Source organism: Podarcis cretensis (assembly GCF_951804945.1).
Source record: "Podarcis cretensis genome assembly, chromosome: 5".
Lineage (NCBI taxonomy): Eukaryota > Metazoa > Chordata > Lepidosauria > Squamata > Lacertidae > Podarcis > Podarcis cretensis.
The window spans coordinates 40,842,329-40,868,123 of record NC_137174.1 but is presented as its reverse complement, the minus strand read 5'-3'; the positions used below and the strand labels follow the sequence as shown (position 1 = coordinate 40,868,123).

At 45.3% G+C, this 25,795-nt stretch overlaps 1 protein-coding gene across 2 annotated transcripts in view; it reads left to right on the top strand.

Annotated features, from left to right (window-relative positions):
- Positions 1–1,134: 1,134 nt before the first annotated feature.
- DPYSL4 (dihydropyrimidinase like 4) overlaps positions 1,135–25,795 on the top strand; it is a 32,359-nt gene continuing 7,698 nt past the window's right edge. The window contains exons 1-12 of one of the 2 annotated variants that reach the window (XM_079978445.1): positions 1,135–1,500; positions 10,496–10,584; positions 11,983–12,167; positions 12,415–12,579; positions 15,117–15,178; positions 15,277–15,357; positions 17,879–17,947; positions 18,905–19,025; positions 19,799–19,955; positions 21,489–21,630; positions 22,860–23,030; positions 24,124–24,303. In XM_079978445.1, the coding sequence (XP_079834571.1) occupies positions 1,150–1,500; positions 10,496–10,584; positions 11,983–12,167; positions 12,415–12,579; positions 15,117–15,178; positions 15,277–15,357; positions 17,879–17,947; positions 18,905–19,025; positions 19,799–19,955; positions 21,489–21,630; positions 22,860–23,030; positions 24,124–24,303 (1,773 nt within the window). In that variant the 5' untranslated portion in view covers positions 1,135–1,149. Of the gene's footprint in view, positions 1,501–4,572; positions 4,941–10,495; positions 10,585–11,982; positions 12,168–12,414; positions 12,580–15,116; positions 15,179–15,276; positions 15,358–17,878; positions 17,948–18,904; positions 19,026–19,798; positions 19,956–21,488; positions 21,631–22,859; positions 23,031–24,123; positions 24,304–25,795 lie in introns of those variants that run through there. The other variant, XM_079978444.1, reaches the window with a different exon arrangement.

The following is a 25,795-nucleotide window of genomic DNA, read 5'->3' as shown; positions in this document are numbered from 1 at the left end:
GCATTGCAGTGCAACGACCTAATTCTGTTTAGTAACTCGTTTCTAGAGCTATAATCCTGTATCAGCGAAAACAACAAGGGAATAAAGTATGTGAAACAGAACAGTCTGTTGCCCAAAGGCTGACATCAGTTGCAAGCAGAAATAGTATACTGCAGTAGTGTTATCTCATTCATAATGAAACTCAAAATTTAAATAATCTGTGGAGGAACCTACTTTTTATATGAATTCTGACCTAAATTACCATCAGCAAAATGAAAGGATTAGTAAAAAATAAATAAATCCCACCAGGTAGCATTGAAATATTTCCACAAATAGTATAATCAAATTGTTTGTCAGACACCACACTGCAGTTATGATGAAAATGTAACAAATTTTTTTCTACTTTTTGGCACATATCTGGAACAAAATTAAAGGAATGCAGAAGAGAAAATGCAAGGTATGCCCATGTATCATGTGCTTCATAATGCATGCATTCCATTCAAATAAGTCTTCAAATTTCATCTTCAGAATTGTAGTTGGCAAGGCATCTACAGAATTGTAGTTTACAGTCTTAAGTGTAAGCACTGGGCTACAAATGTTCTATAGCCCTACATACAAAAGTGTGTCGCTTTTGTTCAAAACGCCTTTGGCTATCCCTTAATAAACTGTTAATGGAGCAAAAGCAAGCACGTTATCTCTTGTGTCTGTCTCCGTTGGTAAGGGAATAATTGATTCAATAAAGGCTGTCAGTAAACTTCCATTGTGTTTATTCTTCTTCTGGGACCACCTCGACTCATGCATGGTGAGTTGAGCCAACCCCCGCGAGAGGCAAAGCAGCGTTTAAGTGACAGCGATGGAAATTCTCCTGTAGGTGGGCTCTCGCTGGGATGTCTTCCTAATGAACTCCTCTGGCGCGGCTGCTTCAGCACCACAGAGCGTGGACAGCTCCCAGCCAGCCAGGCTCGTGGCGAAGACCAATGGCGTTACCTGCCTAACGCAGCGCGGAGCTGGCTAGGAGTTTACATCTGACAAGTGAAATCGGATTGAGCCCCCTGCGTTGCCGTGACACCCACATCCCCACACGGCGCTAGTTCCCCAGCCCTCCCCGAGGGCAACACTTCGCTCCACTCTCCAGCAGTCCCAGGCAGGCGGCCTCCCTCCCTAGCAGCCATGGCAGAGCCGAGGGAGCAGCTCCAGCCGCCGGAGAAGAAAGAGGAGGAAGTGCCCGATTACTTCGCGGCCCTCGGCACCTGCAGCCCCAAGCCCCGGCAGAAGTACGGAGGGATGTTTTGCAACGTGGAGGGCGCCTTCGAAAACAAGACGCTGGACTTCGAATCGCTCGGCGGAGGGAGGAGAGGGGGCAGCAACCAGAAGCTCAGTCCAGGGGACCTCAGCCAGCTCTCCAGCGGGTCGGAGGGGCAGAGCGAAGCCAGCAGCGGCAGCCAAAGTACCCCGGTCCTCACACCCGCGGGGCCGCCGTCAGTTGGAGTAGCGGAGGAATTACCCAATGGCTGCCATCAGGTAACGGGGGAAGGAAGGCGCTGGGGACGGTCATTGGAGGATATGAGCTATGGGGCTAAACTTTTGAGGGTGCGGGATAAAGCTGAGCCAGCGCTCTGTCTGTCGGTCCCCCATAGAAATGTTTCAGGGATGTATTTAACGACCTGAGGAAGGTAATGAGCAAATCCGGTGCAGAAAGGCCAGTCCCTTAGCGGAATCAGCCTAACGGACCGGGAAAGTGTCTAGCGTCTGGGTCTCTTCCAGCCAAGTAGGCGGCGCTCGAAGTGACTTGGCTCATGCGCGCAGGTTCCGCTCGTGAGACGAGGACCTGGCAAACCCGTGAGCGGCTCGGCGTCCGCCCTTGCTTTCAGAGGCGCGAGAGCTGCTCCGAGCAAGCGACAGAGCCAGCTGCATTTCCTGAACTGGAATGTGGTTTGGAATTCACAGTGGAGCCGCCGCTTCTTAATCGCATCCGAGGTCACGAAACCTGTCACAATCGCCCCCCTCCCGCCCTTCGAAGAGGACTGATCGGGACGCCAGGTGGCGATTGATTTCCCAATCGGCTGCAGCCCGTTTAGACGGCTGGCTGGCTTTCTCCAGCGTCCTCTTTAAATGTGGCGAGGCAGCCATGTATACATACCCCACAGGTAGAGCAGGAGCACTGTGTCCTCTGTTATTTTGCAACGCAAATGAGCGTCACCGGGGACCTGGCTTTTGTCTCTTCAGTCTCTTTCCAAGGCAGAGTGCACATCGGAGTCAGCATGCATGGTCCATAGAAATCTCCTCTGCTGCTGTGAGATTCAACGGACCCGGTCTTATGTTACAGCCAATGGGAGTCATTTTATTGATTTTAATATGAATAAAAGAATTGGATGGGAAGGCTGAAATGCTTTGCACATTTACTGTAAGATAGGTCCAGATTAACTCAAAGGTACTTCTGAGTAGATAGGCATAGGAATTTCAATAAGGCATACTTTGGGGGAAATTGGCATAGAATAGCAACCCAGAATGCTTTTAATAAAGGTAGGACCGGGTGTTTCTTCCCAGTAGCAGGAGCCATACGGCGTTTGTGGCTAGGGCTGGAGATTATATTAACCCAGAATGCTAGCCTTGGTGGCTATGTTCTTACCTCCACTGTGGAGGTAGTAGACTTCTGAATGCTAGTTGCTGGAAGCAGCAGGAGGAGAGAGTGGCTGCAGCGCTCAGATCCTGCCTGGGGGCTTGCTATAGACATCTGGTTGGCCACCAGCACGGTGGAATAGATAGGCCATTGGCCTGATCCAGCAGGCTCTTTTTACAACCACACACAACCACACCTCCTACATCTGAGTGGGAATTGCAGCGAGGCAGAATGCCCCTCTTCTCTTCCACTTTAATGCTGATAAATGGTTTTTAATAAACTACTTTCCACGTGGTGCAGTGGAGAGGGAGGGAGGGAGTCTCTTGTGACATTCTCTTTTTCCTGGTAATTTGAGCACAAAGCTTTAAGAACTGAGGTTTCGTTCGCCAGTCTAAATGCCACTTGGCTGCCCTGCAAGCTATTGATTAAGGCTGAAATTCTAAACAAAAATAAAGAATACTTACCTTGGTGTAAGTTCCCTTGAACTCTGCTTCTGAACAGGCATGCATATTTTCTCTTTGTTCTCTGAAATGAGTGACACATTTTACTTATTACTGCAAAACACTTATACCCCGTTACCTAGCCCAGCAAAACGCCCATTTAAAGTCTTAAAAAGATAGGACACAAAAGGAAAGGGTGTGTGGAGGGAAGAGGTAAACAAACAAAATTCAGGCAACACATCTTTAATGTTACAACATCAGCCTCGTACACCAGAGCCCTCCAGGATCACATCCAGACTCCAGCTAACCTGGAACTTGCGTTTCCATAGGAGTGGCCAGACTGATGCTTTCAGGAAGCCTACAGGCAGAACACAAAGGCAGGAGCCCGCTCCTTTTGTTTGCCTCCAAGGCCTCCCATTATTCATTATTTCCTCGGAATATGGACGACCCATCGCTCGTGGCCAGGACCCCTTAGAGCAGAGCATACATATCCTCTGCATGAATTTATCCCATCCTTAAAAACAAAACCAGCATACTAAGCTACTGGTCACCAATTAAATCGTGAGGCAGAGAATTCCTTAGTGAATTACGCGTCGTTTGAAACAGCACCTCGCCAAGTGCATCTGATTCCGCAGAGGATCCCCTTATTATTGGATCCTAACCAGATCTCTGTCATCAACACCCGGTGGTGCTTATGAAGGAAAATTCTGACCAGGGCTGAGATGGTTGCCCCAAGGATCTGATGCTATATTAAAACAGAGGGTCACTTAAACCTGAAATACACTTGGAAAAGTTAAACAAAACAGGGCTTCCTTTGGAATGGACGTGCAGATGACAGCGCTGTAGGGAAGCAACCGCCTGTTAGGGGCTACACAACAACACTGCTCTACATAGGAAGGAGTCAACTCCTAGGGACTTCGCCCCCCTCCCCATAAAATATTTGAGGGGGCCAGTGACCCCCAAAGTTGATGCGCATTCAAATGGTGTGTATGTGCCGCGTCTTGTAATCGGTTATGCGGGCGAGAGAGGGCTTACTTGGGCCCCCCAAAATTTTATTCAAGTTGCTGCTCTGCGCTTGTGCTCCTAGTCACTCGGAAGCCGGTTCCACCGACATCAAGGCTTTCAAGTTAAACTCGGGGTGAGTAAGTCCCAATCCAACGCAAGGTTTGAAATATGGATCTGAAGCGGGGTGGATGGGGGGCAAGTGATCTAACGTCCCGCTCCCAAATCAGCCTCGGGGAGCCGGCTGCGTCTATACCAGCTTCCAGTAGGATGCACACCCAAGCGCCAACAGGGAAACACAAAAGCCCCCTGGGCTGCGTCTCCAGCCAGCCGCCCCCCCCCCCCCCCCTGCTGAGGAGGGCCTGGCCCCTGGAGAGAGAGGGCTCGGCCACGTGGCCTTTGTTGGCCGGCGTGGGGAGGCGCAGGCTTTTGTTGGACAGGGCCGTGGCTGCTGCGGCGGGCCGGGCTCGCTGGAGAGGCCCCGGCGGAGCTGTCTGCCTGCGCGTCTGGGGCCCTGTCTGCCGCTGCCTGGCGCACGGGCGTGGAATGCTAATCAGGCAGCTGCTCACTCGGCAAGGCTGCCGGGCGGCCGGCGCAGGGGGAGCCACCGAGCTGCTCTCGCTCGCTCGCTCGCTCGCTCTCGCTTGCCCGCCCTCCCTCCCTCCTTGCCAGAACAATCCGCCGGGCGGAGAGGCGCGCACGCACACGCGGCGCCACTCAGCACAGAGCCATCCGCCGGCGCCAGCCGCTGCTCCCTCGGCCGGCCGCGCTCCGGACCCACAAAGGCCCCTCGTTGCCGCCGCCGCCCGTGACCCTTTCCCACCTCCCAGTCCCGCGTTCGGCAAGGCCTGCGGGCGAAGATGTCGTACCAAGGCAAGAAGAACATCCCGCGGATCACGGTGAGCCGCAGGGCCCTGGGCTGGGGTGGCGATGATTCTCGGGCTGGCATTGCTCTCCAAGGGTCCGATCTGCGCTTCCCGGGCTTGTGCGGAGCCCCAGCCCCCCCTCCGCCTTTCCCGAGGCTTCTGGTGAGGATCCCACCCGGGTGGGCCGCCGAGCTGAAGCCCCTGGTTAGGATTTTCGTAACGGGAAGGCGAGGGGAGGTTTGGGTTGCAACGGGGGGGGGGGGTAGGTGGAGCTGCGCGGTCCCGGTGGGCTTCAGGGGGAGGGGGCGGGAGGCGCAGGCGAGATCCGAGCGAGGGCATTCGGCGTTTGTGCCTCCGCCGGCCATGGCTGGTGGTGACCGTCCGCCTGGGGACTCCTCGAACAACCTCTCCTTGTCCACAGCGCGCTCTTTCTCCCCATGCAACGTTCAGCCTGTAGGTGCGCGCTGCTGCCTTCTTCGCGCAGAAGCGAGCCAATGGGGCCCCCCACCCACCGGCTTTCCAAGGAGAAAAACAAAACAGAGGGCTGTGTTATTCTGGAAATCTCCCAGGGTTATAAAGCGCAGCGAAAGACCTTGAGGAATCCGCACCCCGAATCAACTTATAAGGGAATGCAAAACAACATTCTTCGTGGCGCGCCTTTCTTCTTCTTCGCTAAGTGGCTGGTGTCGCCTTCTTCTGTTGTTTATCCGCTTGCAGCCCACCCCCGCCCTCGATCTGATTGCTCATTCGAGGATTTCTAACTCCCTTTGAGTGGGTGACCTCCTACGACACCATCCTCCATTCGACCCTCTTCAGAATGTTAAAATATGCATTTCCAGAAGCAGGTGTGCAGTCCAAGCCTCTTTCTCGAGGGGCAGGGGAGCCTCATGGACAAATCTATATCCGTATTTTCCACCTCTAACAGAGGGGATTAATATCTTTTTGGCTGAATTTGTTTTTAAGCGCAAAGAGCTTAATTTAGCTTGGTGTCTAGAGTATTTCTTAGTATCAGGCATGTGAAAGGCAATCAATGCAGGTTCTTCAGATACAAGTTGAACAGATAAACACTGAAATGTGGACATTTCCTATAAGGATTTCTCCATTGACTGTGGGATGTTGTAACTTAATACACAATCTGTTCCTGGGAATATGGGGGGGGGAATAGGGGGATGGAAGTCTTCTGACTGAGGGCTGCTATTTAAGACATTTGCCACTGAAAGCTCCCTGTGCAGAGAATTAGTGTCCTCTTTTGTTAAATGTAACCCAACTTGAACCCCAAGGATTTAAACAGTGTTTTATCCTCAGCTGGATGTGCTTCATAATAACAATGCAACAAGCTTCTATTTACCTGTTAAATGCTTTTCAAATACAGTGCAAATTCATATTCTCTGTAAACTAAGCTCTGCTGTTTGAAATAAGTCCATGTATCAGACCCATCTTTATGCAAAGGTAGTTATTTCAAATGCCTTCTGGCTCTCCATTACATCAACCCATACACACCTGAGACTGAAATCCTATATATATTTCTTTGTCGTAAGTCTTGCAGAATTTAATGGGATCTACTTCCGAGAAGACATTCAGGGGATTGCACTATAAGAGTAGCAATATTTTCCTCTCTCTCCCCTGCTTCCCCATCCCTGGAAGAAATAACACACAGCAAATTGTCAGGCATTTACCACAACTAAAGGTGTTAGGATCGGTTACATATAGCCCACATCAATGTGAATCTCTGCATGTTTCTACTTTTCAAAGGCAATCACAGTTTGCGACTATCTTAACATTAGCATTCTCCAAAACACAAATTATTCTTTTCTTGACCTACTTTTAATCCCTTCCTAGGTTTGGTCCAGAGGGACGCAGGTGGCGCTGTGGGTTAAAGCCTCAGTGCCTAGGGCTTGCCGATCGAGAGGTCGGCGGTTCGAATCCCTGCGGCGGGGTGCGCTCCCGCTGCTCGGTCCCAGCGCCTGCCAACCTAGCAGTTCGAAAGCACCTCCGGGTGCAAGTAGATAAATAGGGACCGCTTACCAGCAGGAAGGTAAACGGCGTTTCCGTGTGTGGCTCTGGCTCACCAGAGCAGCGATGTCACGCTGGCCACGTGGCCCGGAAGTGTCTCCGGACAGCGCTGGCCCCTGGCCTCTTAAGTGAGATGGGCGCACAACCCCAGAGTCTGTCAAGACTGGCCCGTACGGGCAGGGGTACCTTTACCTTTACCTAGGTTTGGTCCACTAAATAATTATTATTATTTTGTCATGCTGCCCATTTGCATCCCCTCCTAATCCTGCCCTTTATCAGAGGAGTGTGTGTACATTGCACATATAGACACATGCACTGTTAGGGTTACATCTAATACAGTAGATTATGCTTGTGAAATCAACTGTGGAAATTTCTGACCAACTCCCCACTGAAATAAACTGTGGAATAAAGCACAACACATTCATTAGGATCTAAAGAATTGTGAAATTATGTTCAGGCAGCAGTTCCCAAGGCTGTGTGATAAGCTGAAATCAAAGAGGATTGAAAAAACAGCTTGTGGAACTGCATGAAGAGTCAAGGGGGGGGAGAGCCTGTGAATATTCCGCTGAGCTAGTTCAAGTCCCTTGTGTGAACCTAAGTGTCTCCTTGGATCCTGGCCATGATGACTGAGGAAGCTCTGATGCCTGCTAAGCCCTTTAGGGTTGACTTTTAAAGTAAGCAATGTCAGAACTCATTACCTGCCAAGTAATTCTTGGTTGTGAGCCTCTTGACCTGATGGCCTAGCCTGTGAACTTTCAAATGTATTAGTAAGAGAGGTAGGTGACTTTTTCCCATTCCTTGCATCCTGTCATGTTAGATGGTTTGAAGAGCCTGCTGCATTAGGCCAATGGACCATCTATCTTGGTTTAGACAGGCCTCACAGTTCCTTTTTTTTAAAAAAAAAAATATTTATTAAGGTTTTACACAACAAAACAAACATCACAATCAGGAGGGGAAAAAGACGATCAAAAACAACACAGTTTAACAATGAAAGAAGAAAGAAAAAGAAGTAATCAAAAAGAAACAAAAAACAGAGAAAAAATTATTTGTTACTTACTATCTTTATAACCCTCTTTCCTGACTTCCTCACATCTCCCTTTTCTGTGTTCCCCTTTACACAATCAAATTCAGCAATTCCCTACCCTCTTTCCAATCTTATTCAATATTATACATTTCAACCTATTATGCCTTTAGTTTCCTTTACTTTTAAAACCATTTATCACATGTTTTTTATAACTTAATCCTTTGTATCATTTGTTTGATCTCGACATAATAATACTCTGGTCTTACCCCTTTTTTCCCTTCAAAACATTTTTACATATTTCTTTTTACCATGTCACTGATGCCCTATTCTCTTTATAACCAACCTCATTTTAACATTCAAACATTTTACAATGCTTTTGGAGATATTCTTTGAACTTCTTCCAGTCCTCTTCCGCCAGCTCTTCTCCCAGATCTCGGATTCTGCCAGTCATTTCTGCCAGTTCCATATAGTCAATCACTTGCATCTGCCATTCTTCCAGGGTGGGCAAATCTTGTGTCTTCCAATACTTTGCGATGAGTATTCTTGCTGCAGTTGTTGCATACATAGACAGGCCTCACAGTTCCCTTCCTTTCTCAGTGTACTCTATTTCTCCCATCAAAATGAGCAGCTGTGATGTCACCTCTGTAGAAGGGGTTTTCTTCCGAGGTGGGCTTTGAGCGGAATGGCTTGCCCCAATGCCTGACATGTGAGGGCTCTATTCTTCATTGTTTGGCCATGAGCGAGCCAGAGCAGGCCAGCCCTTGAAGCAGCGACTGAAAGGAAGCTGTTTGAATAAAGGCTGGCTTACCGCATCTGGCCCGTGCTCTGGTTGTTATGGAGAAGGGCTGCAGCCTAGGAATAGTTACAGCATTGCTCATCCAATACTGTCTCCACTTCATGGGGAGTAAGAGCTGCAGTGGGTCAGTGAAGCTGTTCATTGAGGTATCCTGATGAAACAAACCTCTTATGCTTTCTATACATTATTCACTTTGATTGGTAGCACAACATGTCTTACCCACATTATCATTAAAGGTAAAGGGACCCCTGAACATTAGGTCCAGTCGTGACCGACTCTGGGGTTGCAGCACTCATCTCGCTTTATTGGCCAAGGGAGCCGGCTTACAGCTTCCGGGTCATGTGGCCAGCATGACTAAGCCACTTCTGGCGAACCAGAGCAGCGCACGGAAACGCCGTTTACCTTCCCGCCAGAGCGGTACCTATTTATCTACTTGCACTTTGACGTGCTTTCAAACTGCTAGGTGGGCAGGAGCACATCATCATTATGAACCCTATATTCCTGTATCAAGATGTAAACACCCAGGAATTGTTGTGAAGGCACCATTGTTCTGTCTATGACAGGGGTCACCAACCTAAGGCCCATGGGCCGGAAGCGGCCTGCAGAGGTCGTTTGACCAGCCCACGGGCTGCCCCCGAACGGAGCTGCTTGTGCGCTGCGCTAAACCTGCATGGCACGGGGACTTACTTATGCGGCACTGGAAATCGCATCTGTGCATGCGCAGAAAATAACGGGTGGGCGCGTGATCTGGTCCACAGAGGGATCTCCGCAGGACCAATCCAGCCCAGGCAAGAAAAATCTTGCCGACCCCTGGTCTATGAAATGAAACTGGTATGGGCTAACTTGAACTTGAAAGAAGGCCACCTGGGTAGTCTAAATCCTGTTATAAGAGGTCCTTGAAAGGGTGTTGTAAGCCAAAGTAGCCAACTCCTTGATACTTTCCTTGTTAGTACTGTTGCATTTATAAAGGCCTACAGTTAAGGGTATAAGCCCCAGGCTATGTAACAAGGAAGCCAATTCCACATGCCTTCAGAAATTACTTTTCTTTGTTAAAAATTCTGTTTCAGTTGCAAACCATTAAATTTTTGTTGTTGTTAGGATTGGATACTGTCCTTCTCTGTACACTTACTTTCCTTTGCTGTGTGACTTATTCTGCATTTATTCGGATAATGTGTTTCTGAGTCCTTAGCATTCTCCAGCAGCTGGCAGATTCCCTGGAATTGCTAACAGAGGTCAACTGAAAATGAGTCACCTTTCAGCAAATTATAGGCCTGATTCCTTGTAATATCCTTGGAGACAGTGCCGAGAGGGGAAATCAACAAAGGCTTTGCACCAGAAACCCATGGCTCCTTGTTTTGAGAGCTGAAAAATGTGGGATTCTAGCCATCTTAATTAAGATCTGCCTAGCTGGCACTGTGTTTTACAATAACATTTGACAAAAAAATAAGTCAGGCAAGGCTGATGAGTGTATTTTCTAAATTCTATAACACATAATTCCTACCAGTTGGTCAGATAGCCTAGAGATGCCAACAATTTTTCCTGCCTTTGTTGTTGTTCTTTTGCATTTCTAGACAAAATAACATCAGCTGCTTTGCATGTCTTAGACAAAGTCCGAATCTCAGGTGTGATTTGAGACCAACACTCAGCTTGCACCAGGCATTTCTCCATAGTCTGCTTCTGAATGTATACCTAAAGTCACCTTTAATAAAATATCTGGTCAGCTTGGAAATCATTGTTTGTTTGCTTTTAAATCAGAGTGACCGGCTGCTCATCAAAGGAGGAAAGATTGTCAACGATGATCAGTCATTTTATGCAGATATCTATGTGGAAGATGGCTTGATTAAGTAAGTTGCTGAAAAATATTTTGGAGTACAGTTTTATTTATTACAGATATTTCTGTACAATTTGATCTACTTTCATTGCTCTCCGATACATTAATTACAACATAAGCAAAGCATAGAGGAGACAGAGTATAATTGTTGTTACACAACTACATGAAAATAACACATTCAGTACTATGGTACACAGCACCTTTTGCTCACAGGGGCCTATGGATCAAGATTATTATTATTTATTTATTTTCTATATTGCTCTTCATCTGAGGATCACAGGGAATTCTCCCAAAGAAGTATGATTAGCATCCATCTGTCTTGGGAGACAATTGAGAAGTGCACCTTTGGGGGGGCTAAGTCAAACTGTTGGAAGGTTGCAAAAGAAATACAGTGGTACCTCGGGTTACATACGCTTCAGGTTACAGACTCCGCTAACCCAGAAATAGTACCTCGGGTTAAGAACACCTAAAGTGGTGCTTCAGGTTAAGAACAGTTTCAGGTTAAGAACGGACCTCCGGAACGAATTAAGTACTTAACCCAAGGTACCACTGTATAAAAGGTAAAGGTAAAGGGACGCCTGACGATTAGGTCCAGTCGTGACCGACTCTGGTGTTGTAGCGCTCATCTCGCTTTATTAGCTGAGGGAGCCGGTATACAGCTTCCGGCTCATGTGGCCATCAGGACTAAGCTGCTTCTGGCGAACCAGAGCAGCGCATGGAAACGCCGTTTACCTTCCCATTTACCTTCCTTGCACTTGACATGCTTTCGAACTGCTAGGTTGGCAGGAGCAGGGACCGAGCAACGGGAGCTCACCGCATCGTGGGGATTCGTACCGCCGACCTTCTGATCGGCAAGTCCTAGGCTCTGTGGTTTAACCCACAGCGCCACCCGGTCCCTCCGGAATGAATTAAGTACTTAACCCAAGGTACCACTGTATACCTATAGCTTAATCCTAAGGGTGTGCCCAAGTGGCACTTTCCTTTGCTCCCCGTTGAGTGCTAGAGCATTTAACTGTGAATGCAGAAAGCATTTCAGCAAGGAGAGACTGGTAAGAAAACACATTTCCAAAAGCAGTGTTATGAGCATCAGGAACACAGTGAGTTGATCTAGTTCAGGGGTAGTCAATGTGGTCCCCTCCTGTAACTTTGGACCATAACTCTCTTTATCCTGATCATTGGCCATGTTGGCTGGTGCTGGTGGGAGGTGCTGTCCACAGCATCTTCATTACCCCAGATCTTGTTACCAGTACTCTATTGCCATTTAAATCAATGGGATTTAAGTCATAATTTAATTGCTGGGATCTTAGTTCAATGAAATTAGTCTGGATCTGACCCAATATGTTGGATATCTGTATGCTGTTGTCCTCCTTGAATGAAACATGCAAGCAATCTCTTTTAATGTCATTTTCAGGCAAATTGGGGAAAACCTGGTTGTTCCTGGAGGTGTGAAAATGGTTGACGCTTACGGCCAGCTAGTTATGCCAGGTGGGATAGATGTCCACACTAGATTGCAGATGCCAGTGTTGGGAATGACCTCTGCTGATGACTTCTATCAAGGAACAAAAGCAGCTCTGGCAGGAGGGACCACCATGATTCGTACGTAATGCCCTTACTGTGGACTGCATTCCTTTTGTTGTTAGAGCAGGAAAATCGGTCACTGAAAACCAGCATGACCAGATGCCAGGGATAATGGAAACTAGAGTCCAACAACACCTGGCATCTGGTCATGCTGGTTGAGGCTGATGGGAGTTGGAGTTGAACAGCATCTTGAAGGGCTGCAGATACCCCACCCATATTAGGCAATTGAACCCTCATCATCCAATGAATGCATTTGTTTCTCCAGTTGACCATGTGTTCCCTGAATCTGGGTCAAACCTTCTGACTGCCTATGACCAGTGGAGGGAGTGTGCTGACAGTAAAGCATGTTGTGATTATTCTCTGCATATTGACATCACACGCTGGCATGAGAGCATCAAAGAAGAGCTGGAGGCTCTCGTCAAAGACAAAGGTAAGTGCAAAGATACGCTTCATAGAAAGTAACAAGTGGTTGGAGATTTACAACTGTCATAGCTTCCTAGTTGCAAAAAGACATGAATATTGCAACACTGGAAGGCAAAGACCCCGCCACATATAAACTGCTAGATTATGCAAAAGAGTGTTTTAGCTTGGGAGCAAATGATGTTTAATAGATGAGGGAAGCTTATTCTTTTTGACAAGATGTGTTTATCATTTTATGAATATGATGCCCTAACATGCAGTGTTTTTCCACCATTGGAAAACTCAGTTTTTGTGTTATTTGATTATTGGAGATCATTTGTCCTCTAATGCAATATTTGGGAAGTATAAGTATTTTAAATGTTCTTTTTATTGTGCATATGTGTACACACATGCATATACACACATATATGCACGCACATAAAGGTAAAGGGTCCAGTCGTGACCATTAGGTCCAGTCGTGACCGACTCTGGAGTTGCGGTGCTCATCTCGCTTTATTGGCCGAGGGAGCTGGCGTACAGCTTCCAGGTCATGTGGCCAGCATGACTAAGCCGCTTCTGGCGAACCAGAGCAGCACACGGAAATGCCGTTCACTTTCCCGCCGTGCTTTGACTTTGACATGCTTTCGAACTGCTAGGTTGGCAGGAGCAGGGACCGAGCAATGGGAGCTCACCAAATAAAACAAATAAAAATACCCATTCTGGGTGTTGCATTCAGGTTGCTTCTGAGAAGGTCCACCAGGTGAATATCTAGGCAGCTACTTGAATGCTTCTGTCTTTCCTGCTGCTTTTGAATTACTATTGAATCAAATCTGCATAAAATCATTCCACTGTGGCAATGATAGTGGGAGAAAGAAGGATCCTGCAGGCATCTCACCCCCTTTGAATTCCAACCTTCATCTTGGTTTTTCCCCACACAGAGGGCCTTCTGGGAAGCCAGCTGAATCCTTCCAGATTAAATACGTTGTGAAGCTAGGATAAGGCTGTGCTATGGCTCTGATGTGGTTTCCCACTCAGGGAGTCAGAAATTTCACCCAAGAGCTACTTGGTCAGAACCTGCCCAGGCATCCCAGTGGGAAATTCCACACAGTCCTCATTGCAACAGGCTCCTTGTGGTGTGGAAGCCACTTCCATGTGGTTTGGTTCTAAACTGTAAGTGTGTGTGTGTGAGAGAGAGAGAGAGAGAGAGAGAGAGAGAAAGAGAGAGAGAGAGAGAGAGAGAGAGAGAGAGAGAGAGAACTGGGTGACAGTGTGAATGGGGTGACACTCTTGTGTTTCCCAAGGAATTGGCACTAGACCCATACGACCAGGAGCGTCTGCACAGCCACACTATTTCCTGCTATTCAGAATTGTTCTCTAGTGTTGGTTTACTATTAGTAAAGAGAACTAACAATTATTCCCATTCACGATTGCGTTGTGCCTGTAGAATGAGCACAGCTGGCCACATGGTCCATCACTGGCCACATGGTTGTTTCCATTAGTACGACTATGCTCACTATTATTCAGTGTTCACAAAATCATGTGCCACGAGACCCACATAGTCCCACTCATCACACACACACGCCCTGCATCATGGGATTGCACCCTGGTGAAGGGGCCACTTGCTATAGGCCATGCCGCTGAAGGAGTTCACACTGAGTAGCCCCAGAAGAAAGTGGAAGGAAAATACCAAGCATTATCAGGAAGAGACTGGGAAACCTTGCAGGAAAATCATTTCCGGGGACACAGCGCACCATCTTTCAAAGAAACTGATGTTGAAACACAAGAGCCATAGCTCAGTGGTAGAACATATGTTTGCATGAAAAAGGTTGGGTTCACTGCCTGACATTCTCAGGTGAGGATAAGAAAGACTTCTGCTTGAAACCATGGCAAACCACTGCCGCTCAGTGTAGAGGATACTGATGGTCTCACTCTGTTTAAGGCAGCTTTGTATGTTCCTACAAAACTCAAAGTTAAAATTTTAAGTTAACCAATACATGGAATTGGGTTATCCAATCCAATGTCAGATTTCTCATGTTTATTTAAACGTTGCAAAAAATTCTAACAATATAATTGGAAACTGTCGGGGATTTTGGTTCAATTCTACAACCCAAGAAGTCATACAGAGAAATTAACATAGCTCAGCTTAATGCATGAACACAGCCTATTGCTCCAGATTGTCTCAAAAATAATTTGATAGGTTCAGAGCCTTGTGGTATATACCTGAGTGGTATGTATCTGCACACAGTGGTTCCTAACTAATTGCACTTTTGACATTGGAAAGAAAATGCATTAATGACAACTGTTCACTTAGCATAGATGAGTAATTCAGAGTCATATCAGTGTATTTGACTTGACTGCTAAGAATGTTAAATCAGACACTTAGGATTCAATAGCATTTTCTTCTGAATAAGCAAGCTCATGGCTCACAGCATAGATTTTATTCAACATTTTTCAATTCAGATTCTAAGCCTTGATTAGTTTTGTATCTAAGCTGGCCACGCTATGCAGCCTGGTAACTGATGATCATCTTTCAGTAGCAATCATTAATTTTCTTCTGCTTTCATTAAGGTGTGAACTCCTTTCTTGTTTTCATGGCTTATAAAGACAAACTCCAGTGCACTGATGCTCAGGTAATATACATACAAGACGCAAACTATTGTTCATCTATGCTTTGGCTGAAAAACATAAGCATTATCAGACTCCACCATTTTTCTTTCTTTCCTGGCAGATGTATGAGATATTCAGTATTATTCGAGATCTGGGCGCCATTGCGCAAGTACATGCTGAAAACGGAGACATCATTGATGAGGTAGAGTGTTGATTTATTTCATTTTATTTATGAATCACTGGCCATTAAGCATCCCAAAGCATTTAGCAATTTAAAAATCAGCAATGAAAACAGTTTCAAATCCAATGCAGTTAGAAGGGTGGTTGGAAAAGAAATGTCTTCAGTAGGTGCTGAAAAGACTGTAAAGACAGTGCCTGTCTGATCTATAATGGGCAAAGGTTCCAAGGGGCAGGTGCCACCACACTAAAGGCCCTGCTCCTACATCATGTGGCATGAATTTCCTGATGAGATGGTATCCACACGAGATCCTCATCTGCAGAAAGTAGCATATGGTAGTCCATAGGAGTAGCATATGGCAGTGCATAGGAGCAGCCATATGGATTCAGAACAATGTACCTTCTAATCTTTGGGCACTTTTTCATGGCACTGCGGAAAATGATAGCATCTATATGCCAGCTAGACATTTGATAACATCTGTTTGTCACTAACTACACATGTCTCAAAGTTACAATTGTAAAAAAACCCATACAAATACAAAAGTTTAAAACAGCAACAAAAGAGTAACGCAACTTTATTTGCTACAAGTGTTCATACTACAAGATGATAAAGAGGATGAACCCAACCCTATCCAACTAAAAGATGAGCACCACAGCAGGCTAGAGTATCCTCATACCATGGGAACATGTCTGTGTTGTCCTTTCCATGTGTTTGCTGTGAGAAACATTGAACATAGTTCACCATGGGAAAGTGGCATATAAGTACATGAAATCTATTAAGGATCTTCTATGGTAAACAAGTTTAAAGTAGTTTGTGTGTGGTTGCTGATGCTTGTGTCTCAACCTTGTGTATTTAAATGTCAGGCTCCTGAAACCTCAGAGAGAGGGAGAGAGGTGTGTGTGTGTGTCCCACACCTATATATACATACACACATACAGCCAGGGAGGGGTTGGGTTTGTGTATCTTCCTTGTTCTGTTTTACAGAGATCCTTAATATTCAGCCCCAGGGCATTCTTATATTATCATCAGTTGAAAAGTTGGAAGCCCTTCTGAAGATATTGATCTGCTTGGGATTAGAGAATTTTTGTTCACATCCGACAATCATACTTTGATCCAAGGTAGATAGGTATCACCAGAGCGGGTGGTTGTTTTTAGGGTTTTTAACATAGTTATTAAAAAAACGGAGGGTGACCTTCAAATGTATTTGCAGGCAAAGAACAAAAGCATGGAAATAAATGCCTCCAGAGCACTTCAAGGACAGAAAACATTTACCCTGGATTGCAAAAGATTAAATGCTCTTGAAATTAAATGTAGAGATTTACTGCCTGTCAGAATATAACTAGTTATTCAGAAGGCTTACTTACCGCTTTGCACAACAGTCTTCTGAGAAAGTGATTTGTAATCACTAAAATACCTCAATAACAATAAATTAAATCCAAGTCTAACCTTGACTTGGCCATTGTACTGCAGGCTCTGGTAGCTGCCAGATCGGATTATCACAATGTTCATACAAGGAGCAGCTCTAGAAGTTACTTGGAAACTTCAGCTGGTCTAAAATGCAGTGGCCAGATTACTGGATAGGGTCCCACTTAGATCAAATATAACACCTATTTTCAAACAGCTGCATTTGTTTGCATGCCCAATTTAAGGTGCTCATGTTAGTCTGAAAAGCCAACTCAGGTCCCAAATACCTGAAATACCACCTTCTTTCCCACAGACCTCCTTGGATATTAAGGTCAGCAGAGGGGGTCCTCTTAGTTTTTCTGTATAAACAAACTTCATAATACAGCTTTCAGAAAACACTGAAGATGCTTATCTTTACCCTGGCCATTGATTCCTGAGATGTGTATTTTTTTTCAGGACCCTATTATATTTTTATTTTTTTAAAAAAATATACATAGCGTAAAAGCTATAGACATAATGCATGGGTTCAACTTGTTTGTTGTACTAGCAGAAGCTAGTGCATGGAGGGAGGTGTGGAGCGATAATTCCTCCTGGCAATGCTTTTTGGGCTTGGTTGGTCAAATAGAAACATAAATTTGCTTTCCATGAGCCCAAATCCTTGGAGAAATTTTTTTGGACTGCATCAACACACTTCGTTTTGTTGTTGTTTTTAATGTGGATCATTGAGATGGAGCAAGGATGTTAGAAAGATGGGTACTTATTATACATATTTAATCAGCTAGAATTATGTATCAGTATTCTATTTTTAAAAATTCTTCCTCTTTTGGCAACCTTGATATATTTCACTTGCCTTTTTTAAATAATGGTTTCAGGAACACCCCTCTCCCTGCCATCGCCCTAAGACAGGATAACAGTAGGATCTATGTTTAGGCTTGCCTTGTAAACTACCAAACAAAGAATTGCAGAAGGCAAATGGTTATGCTGCTGAGTTGCACATATAAATGAGGAGGTTAACCGCTCTAATTGTCACGGATAATAAATGGTTGTGGTGGTGTTTTTAAAAAGATAGCATTCTGAAGTTTCAAATTAGATTTTTGCACCTTTCATTTATTGCTTCTCCCATATTTCTTCATTTATTTAGGAACAAAAAAGACTTTTGGAGCTGGGGATTACTGGTCCAGAGGGTCACGTTCTCAGTCATCCAGAAGAGGTAATATTAAGTAGGTCCCCATAGAATTACTGTCAACTCTACTCAGTAAAATAAAATTGGGAAATACCATTGAGGGTTAAATTCACATGTGAAATCTCTTTTGCCGAGCCACGTTCAGACTTCACAAAGCCTTCCAAAGTCCCCTTTCGATAAGAGAGGGATGCCCACGCTTAAGCACTGAATGTCATTTGCAGGACATGATTGTTGAGCTAGCTACACCATTTTGGAATAAAATCCAGTAAGTGTTTTGCTGCAGTGAAATTAGCATCAACATAGATAAGATTAATGAAACTGTATCTTTCAGGGGTGGATTATAGGTTCTGCTCCAGATGTTGTTGGACTACAATTCCTATCAGTCTAAGCTAGCATGACTTAATGGTCACAGACTTAGTTATAAGGGATGATACTCCACAACATCTGGAGGACACCATGACGACGATCCTGGTGTAGCTTATAGATTTTGACACTTGGTGGTTTTGCAATCTGTAATGAGACTAAAAGGATGGTCTGTGTGTCATTATATAAACAACACCACTTCTGCTGAGTTTTATTGTTCTGGATGGCACTCTTAGGTTGCTTGTTAGGCAGTAAACCCCCTTCAACCCACCAGGGGTTGCTTCTGAATAAACATGCATACTCTTTCATTGATGTATTTATTTATTTTAAAAACCACATTTGAGTCTCTTCCAGTAATAATTATTGTCTGACTAAATTATTCATGTATTTGAAATCAGTCAATATCAGAGGAGACATAATGCTAACTTCCCCACATTTCCCTGTAACTGCAGTTTCCCTGTAAGTGCAGTTGTGAGTGGGGTAGACTTATGAAGAACAAGTAGAACAATCCATCATAACAGAATCCTAGCAGCCCTAGCTGTTGTTTAAGCTCTAGGCTCTAGGCTTCAGATGAAGCAGACATTGTGAAGTAAGTATCTGACTGTGTTCATGCTTCCAAAGGTTGAAACGGAGGCCGTGTTCCGTGCCATTACAATAGCGAAACAAGCCAATTGCCCCTTATATGTCACAAAAGTCATGAGCAAGGGGGCTGCAGATGTCATCGCTCAAGCCAAGAGAAAAGGTAAGTCCTGTTTCATGCTTCCATACTGATGAGGACTTCCTGTCAAGTCAGCAGTGTTTGAACAGGGAAATTTAAATGCCCAGACATTTAAAATGATGGTACATAGCAGACATTTTCCTCCAGGAGATCAAGCAAGGACTGCTTCAGAATATCTTTCAGGCATAAACTTGACATTCTTTCATGTCGTTTGAGCATCCTTGGAGGTGACAAACCTCTGAAAGTGTTGCAGACAACGTCCTGTCCTGCTGTCAGAAAATCTTTGGTTGCATTCAGAAGCCTTAAGGTTAAGAAATGTCATCTTCCGTGAAAGGTCTTTTGCACGGTCTTGTCTTGAAAATCGCTCTTGAGACAGGTTTGTCCCCAGTACTCTGTTCTCTTTCACAGTATCTAAACTGTATACCTGACATTCAACCACAGACACTGGAATTTACTAGCACAAGATTTTTTTTCAACATTTTGCCCCCATATTTTCGATTGGGAGCTGTGTACACACACACACACACACACACACATATGCGCATATCTAAACACCAGTCTCATCTCAAGGGATTCTCAAGTTAAGACCAGGGAAGCCAAATTTCTAACATTTGAATATATATGCAGATACAGCATGCTTGTTTGTTTCATATACATTTTTCTGCTTCCAAAGGGGTGTGCATATCACACATTTTTGTACCATAGCATGTTCCTGCTGGGGGGAGATGTGGGGCAGCTGCTTTTGATGGCAGCAATATGCATACTGCAGCGGTGTTGACTGTTGATTGTTTGTTCAGGCACAGTTGTGTATGGAGAGCCAATTACAGCCAGTCTTGCTACAGATGGCTCTCATTATTGGAGCAAGAACTGGGCCAAGGCTGCTGCCTTTGTGACATCTCCTCCCATTAGCCCAGATCCTACAACGCCTGATCATCTCACTTCCCTCTTAGCATGGTAAGTCCTCAAGGACAGAATGACCTTTCTCTGGAAACACCAAATAACCGACTGCAGCTCAAATTTGATGGTTAGCATGAGAAGAGCTAGTGGCTCTCCTGGGATAAGAGTCCGGAAACCTCCTTATTTGGACCTGGTTTCCCACTATGCCAATATTCCTTTCTCCATCTGGATTGCAACCATGGTGGAGAATGTCAGAGCTGCAGGCGTCTCTCCTCACCACAGATGCCAGGAGCCTCTTGAAGTTTTTATAGTCTTTATTTACAGTATTTACAATGGGTCATTAGCACATCATTCACCCATCAGAGTCACTCAGTTCAGATCTCTGCTGAGGCCTGCTTTTGCCCCTCCAACAGCTCATAAAATGGTGAAGTCTCCCGCCCCATAGTTCCGCCCTTCTCTTTACCACAGGCCTTATTGAGGGGCAGTCATAAATTTCCCCCCTTATTCTGAGCCTGAGCTTAACTCCTGCGTTCCCGGTGAACTTTCCATCTCCCCAGCCCTTTCTGGGCTTATTCCAACTGCCCTCTCCTCATTGCCTCCCTCCCCCTCGGGCACCTCGTCCACATCTTCCGCTCCCAGGCCCCCCTCCCTCTGGGGAACTTGAGCCCTCTGGTTCATCCCTGACAGAGAATGTGTTCCTCTCATTTCCATATCATTTGCAGATGGATTTTTTTTCTGGAAGCAAATAACCTGGGAATGAGCACTAAACTGGCGCAATATCCCACTATGGTTCCAGAAGTGGCTTTTGTGTCATATATAACTCAAGTGGAAATTAACAGTTAGGGGAAAGTTGTGAAAATGGAATAAACTGGAGCCTTTGAGGGGGACCTGGGAGGCCAGGGTTCGTGCCCCCAATCACCCATGAAGCTCCCTGGATAACACTGGGCCAGTCACTGCCCTTGAAGCTACTCTACCTTACAGGGTTGTTGTGAGGATTAAATGGGGAGGGGGAACCACTTGAGCTCTTGATAAGAAAAGTGAAATATAAATGTACTACTCATACTGTTTATTTTTAAAAAGCAGTATGTTTCTTTGCCCCCATACCGTGGCTGCTAGTCCTGCATTCCTGGCAACTTTTTCTACCTTTTGCAACGTGGCTGAGGTTAGGAGTCACTGAATAGATTGGTATCTCCCCTCTTCGCATAGATGCCAAAACACAGCTTCTCCCCCCCCCTCCATTTTTTGTTTATAATTTAAGTCACTGTGACATTCATCTTGTCACTTTATACTGTTGAAGTCAGCACAGTAAAAAATATGGCAGAGTCAAGGCTGATTATGAATATAAAGTTGACAGTCTTATTTCCTCTACTGCCTCTATTCACCTCTATTGTAACCTCTAAGGAATGATTTTGAAAATCCACCAGTTCTTTAAAGTTTTGTTAGCTGTTTCTTTCTTTTCAACTTACAACAAATCAAAATCACCCCAGATTTTCAGACTCGGTAGGAAAATATTGGATAAATTGGCTTATGCAACCAGCAAAGAGCCCCCCCCCTCCATTTCATTCTTTGCTTGCCATTTGTTTTAAATAGTGGGGATCTTCAAGTGGTCGGCAGTGCTCACTGCACCTTCACCACAGCGCAGAAGGCCGTCGGAAAGGATAACTTCACCCTCATCCCAGAAGGAACAAATGGCATTGAAGAACGAATGTCGGTCATTTGGGAAAAGTGTGTGGTGAGTCAGTTCAGCAGAATCCAGTGTGCTCTGAAAAGCAAAGGATGCTGAAATGGCTTGAAAGTGTTAGCTATCTCACTGCATTGTATTGGATAAACCAGCGGTTTGCAGTGTACCTAATTTGCACTACAGAAACACAAACAAAAACCCAGCTGCCCTTCAAAATTCACACTTCTCTGAACTTTGCAATGCAGTTCTTCAGCTGAGTAATGTGTACAAACATGCATACTTTAAAGTGTGTATAGAAATGCACATCTTAGTGAAAATAACCAAGAAATTGCACTATATTAGGGAGCATTGCTTTGCAAAAATGTGCCCGTTGGGCAAAAATGCATATAAATTGCTTTGAGTGTTTGTTCTTTACAATCAAGCAATATATAAAAGTTATAAAATGAAATAAATATACAATGAGAAATTCACACTTCAATGCTGATAAGTCTTCACGAGGACTTTAACAAACAAGCAAACAGATGCAGCATTGTGGAGAACTGAATTTAAGATTGAAAACAATGAGAAACATGAGAGAAATGAAATGGAAAGATTTGCCCATCCCTAAATGAGCAGCCATCACTTTGCTATCATAACATAAGAATCAGATAATATCTATAATTTTAAGTGATATGGACTAGAGGGACCTGTGGCCTTCCAGATATTGTTGGACCTCAACACTCTTCATCCCTGACCATTGACTATGCCAAGTAGGGCTGATGGGAAACAGTTTCTGGAGGTCTGCAGCTTCTCCACCTCTGGGAAAGAGTTCAGTGCTGGGTTTTATGAGCAGTCACCTCCTAATGCTATCAATAGACATGTACCATCCCTACTGTCCATGTCACAGTAAGAAGAGCTGTGTTGGACTGAACCACCTTGATCCACCTGGTTTAGCATCCTTTTCCCACCATTGGCCAGTTGGATTTTTCTGGGATGCTTACAAGCAGGGCATGATAGTAGGCAGCCTCCTTTTTCACTTGTTCCCAGTATCTTCAGTACTTCAAAGATAAGTAGTTTTTTTTCCTTCTCATACAAGCTGCAGTATGAATTACAAAGGAGCTCAGCAAAGGGGATAGATCTGGGATGAGATGACAGATTAAGGCCAGAGACTGTAATCTGTTTGCCTGAATTCAGTACTTGTCAAATGAGCATGCTTTCCACACCCCAGAGGTCTATGGTTTTCAGATCTCTATTTCTGAAATCCCCCTCTCCCTTCTTTCCCTCTTTCCCCCCATTTCCAGGCAACGGGGAAGATGGACGAAAATGAATTTGTAGCAGTGACCAGTACAAATTCAGCAAAGATTTTCAACTTCTACCCCAGGAAGGGACGGGTTGCTGTGGGTTCCGATGCTGATTTGGTGATTTGGAACCCGAAAGCTACAAAGATAATCTCTGCAAAAACTCACAACTTGGTAAAAGAAGAAGTCGCTGCTTTTACTTTTCTTCAGCACATTAGAAGTTTCATCATTTATAATGTTGATCTAATACCGTATTTTTTGCCCTATAGGACACACTTTTCCCCCTCCCAAAATGAAGGGGAAATGTGTGTGCATCCTATGGGGCGAATGCAGGCTTTCGCTGAAGCCTGGAGAGCGAGGGGGTCGGTGCGCACCGACCCCTCTCACTCTCCAGGCTTCGCGCAGTTCTCCACAAGCCATGGGAGCCCGCGCCGGGCTCCCACGGCTTGCAGAGAGTTACCTGCATGCTGAAGTCTGGGTGCGCTGAGCTCAGCGTGCCCAGACTTCGCGCAGCTCTCCGCAAGGCGCAGGAGCCCGACGCTGGGCTCCGGCAGCTTGCGGAGAGTTGCCTGTTCTGGGGGCTGGAGTTGGGGGAAGCTCGGGCTTCCCCCGCCCCAGCCCCGCGCCTGGGGGGGAAATAAAATTCTTTTCCTTTATTTCCCCCCCCAAAAAAAAACCTAGGTGCGCCTTATGGGACGGTGCGTCCTATAGGGCGAAAAATACGGTAATTAGCTGTGGTAAAATGTAATCCAGCTAAGGTTGCCAGCTTGTTTTCCAGCTTTGCCTTTACCTGTGGCTTGATCTGCAGGCATTAGCAGGTGCTCATGCTTATCTCCCAAGTGATGAAAAGTGTCACCTACAAAATGCTGCAGTTCAAGCTATTATTAATGCCTGCAAGCATGTGAGTTAGAGCATTTTTTCCCTAGTCAACTGACAACCTTAGACCCGTCAAAGATTGGACATTAAATTTCACCAATTTCAGTAGAGTTAGTAATGTGCTCTGCAGCCAGATCCTATTTGTGTTTACTTGCATGTAAGTTTCAGTAAGTGCCCTGTGTATACCTTGGAAGCTGTGCGTGATCATTCAAAGCCACCTGGAGATTATGCACATTGACCAGGCAGTGGGACCACTTCCTGTTTGTGTGCACATTTTCAGTTGGCATTTATGAACATTCCGCATCCAACCCACCATGGTGACCTTCTGACACTTACCTTTTGGTTTAATTTATCTTGAAGCTAATCAAGAATCTCTTGTTGGTTTTGCCAGAATGTAGAGTACAACATATTCGAAGGAACAGAATGTCACGGTGTCCCTACAGTGGTGATAAGCCAAGGGAAGGTTGTGCTGGAAGATGGGAACCTCTTTGTCACCCAGGGCGTCGGCCGTTTCATCCCTCGAAAGACATTCCCTGATTTTGTTTACAAAAGGATAAAAGCAAGAAACAGGGTGAGAACATTTCTGTACATGAAACTCCTTCCTTCCCACTGCTGATGAAATGCTTCCTTGTCTCTTGGATGCAGTTGCAAAAACTGCTGATCACAGGATCTGGAAAGAGCTGTTCAGTATGATCAGATCTTCTGTGCAATATTTAAGCAGGCCTTTCTGGAATGTATCTGTTAGGGCTTGAGAATGAAAAATTGGCATATTTAGTAGCAGATTTTGATAGTTTCATATTGGGTGTTAAGCTTAGCTGATGGCTGAAGGTGAAAACTAGGTATGAGAGTTGGATTTCCTAAATGTTTCCCTCTCACCTTATTGCTGCTTTCACCCTCATGCTATGAGTTGCACGGCCATAAGTGGATTGCAGCTGTGACCTGGAATCTCATATATAAGAGGGTTTTGAATAGTTAAGACAACTGATAAATCTCAGAGACAGAATTGGCACAGCTAGGCAGACATTTGGCCGGAGGCTGGGCATGTCAAAAAAAGTTCAGTCAGTGTTCAGCCAATGGGTCATAAACTGCCCTAGATATGTACAGACTGATCTAGGATAATCTGCATCCTCAAGTAGGAACTTCATGACAGTCAATGAATCCTCAGTTCCATGAGAAATACCTATACTTAATATATATATAGATATAGATATATATCACTATAGAATGATTGTATCTTGTAGCAAGTTCTCATCCTCTTCCACTTCCTTTCAAGAGTCTAATCCTTCAAAATTATCCATTGAGGTAGCATAGATGAGAACTAGGTAAACGTTGTGGTACTCTCCACAAATGTTTCCTACCTGTTGATCCTCACCAAGCCATGTTCTCGCACACTTCCTCCTCTCCCTTTGCACCCAGCATGGGACAGGAGCCAGGAGTCCTTTCTCCTCTCTTGCCCTCAGACGCTCAGTTGCTTACTTTCTCTTTTGTAGAAACCATAGCTCGTGGTTGTGTTTGGGTCATTTTGTCCTCTAAACCAGTTTTGCAAACTACCTTCAAACTATGGTTTGCAATCCTGGTTGGAAAGGAAAGTGCAAACCATAGTTTGCCCCTTTAGACGTAATGGCAGGATTCAGTAACTGAAGTGAAATGCATCAGTAGATGAGGGAGTTTGCAGGCACAAGGCTCATTCCTGCGGTTGTGTTTTTCAAATGGTATTTCTTATGGACAGAGGTGGACAGAACGTACTCCTGCAGAATGGGGCTGTGGCCCAGGAATGCCTTTAAGGGCAACTAACCAAGTTGCCTGCTACCACTCTTTGTAGGAGTCTTTCACTCTGTCCCCAGCATGAGGGCCATGTGGTCAGGCATTGTATTGAGCATTCAATGTCAGTAGTTGCATTACTACTGAAATTTCAAGCATCATAATAAGCATGAACAAGTGTGGCCTCCAACAGAATGTTGCAGGGTATCCTCCCTCCTAAAAAACAGTGCTGTAGTGCAGGATTAGTCCTGGCAACCATTCCCCCCTCAAGCAGAACATTCTGCTCCTCCAGCCTCTGCTCT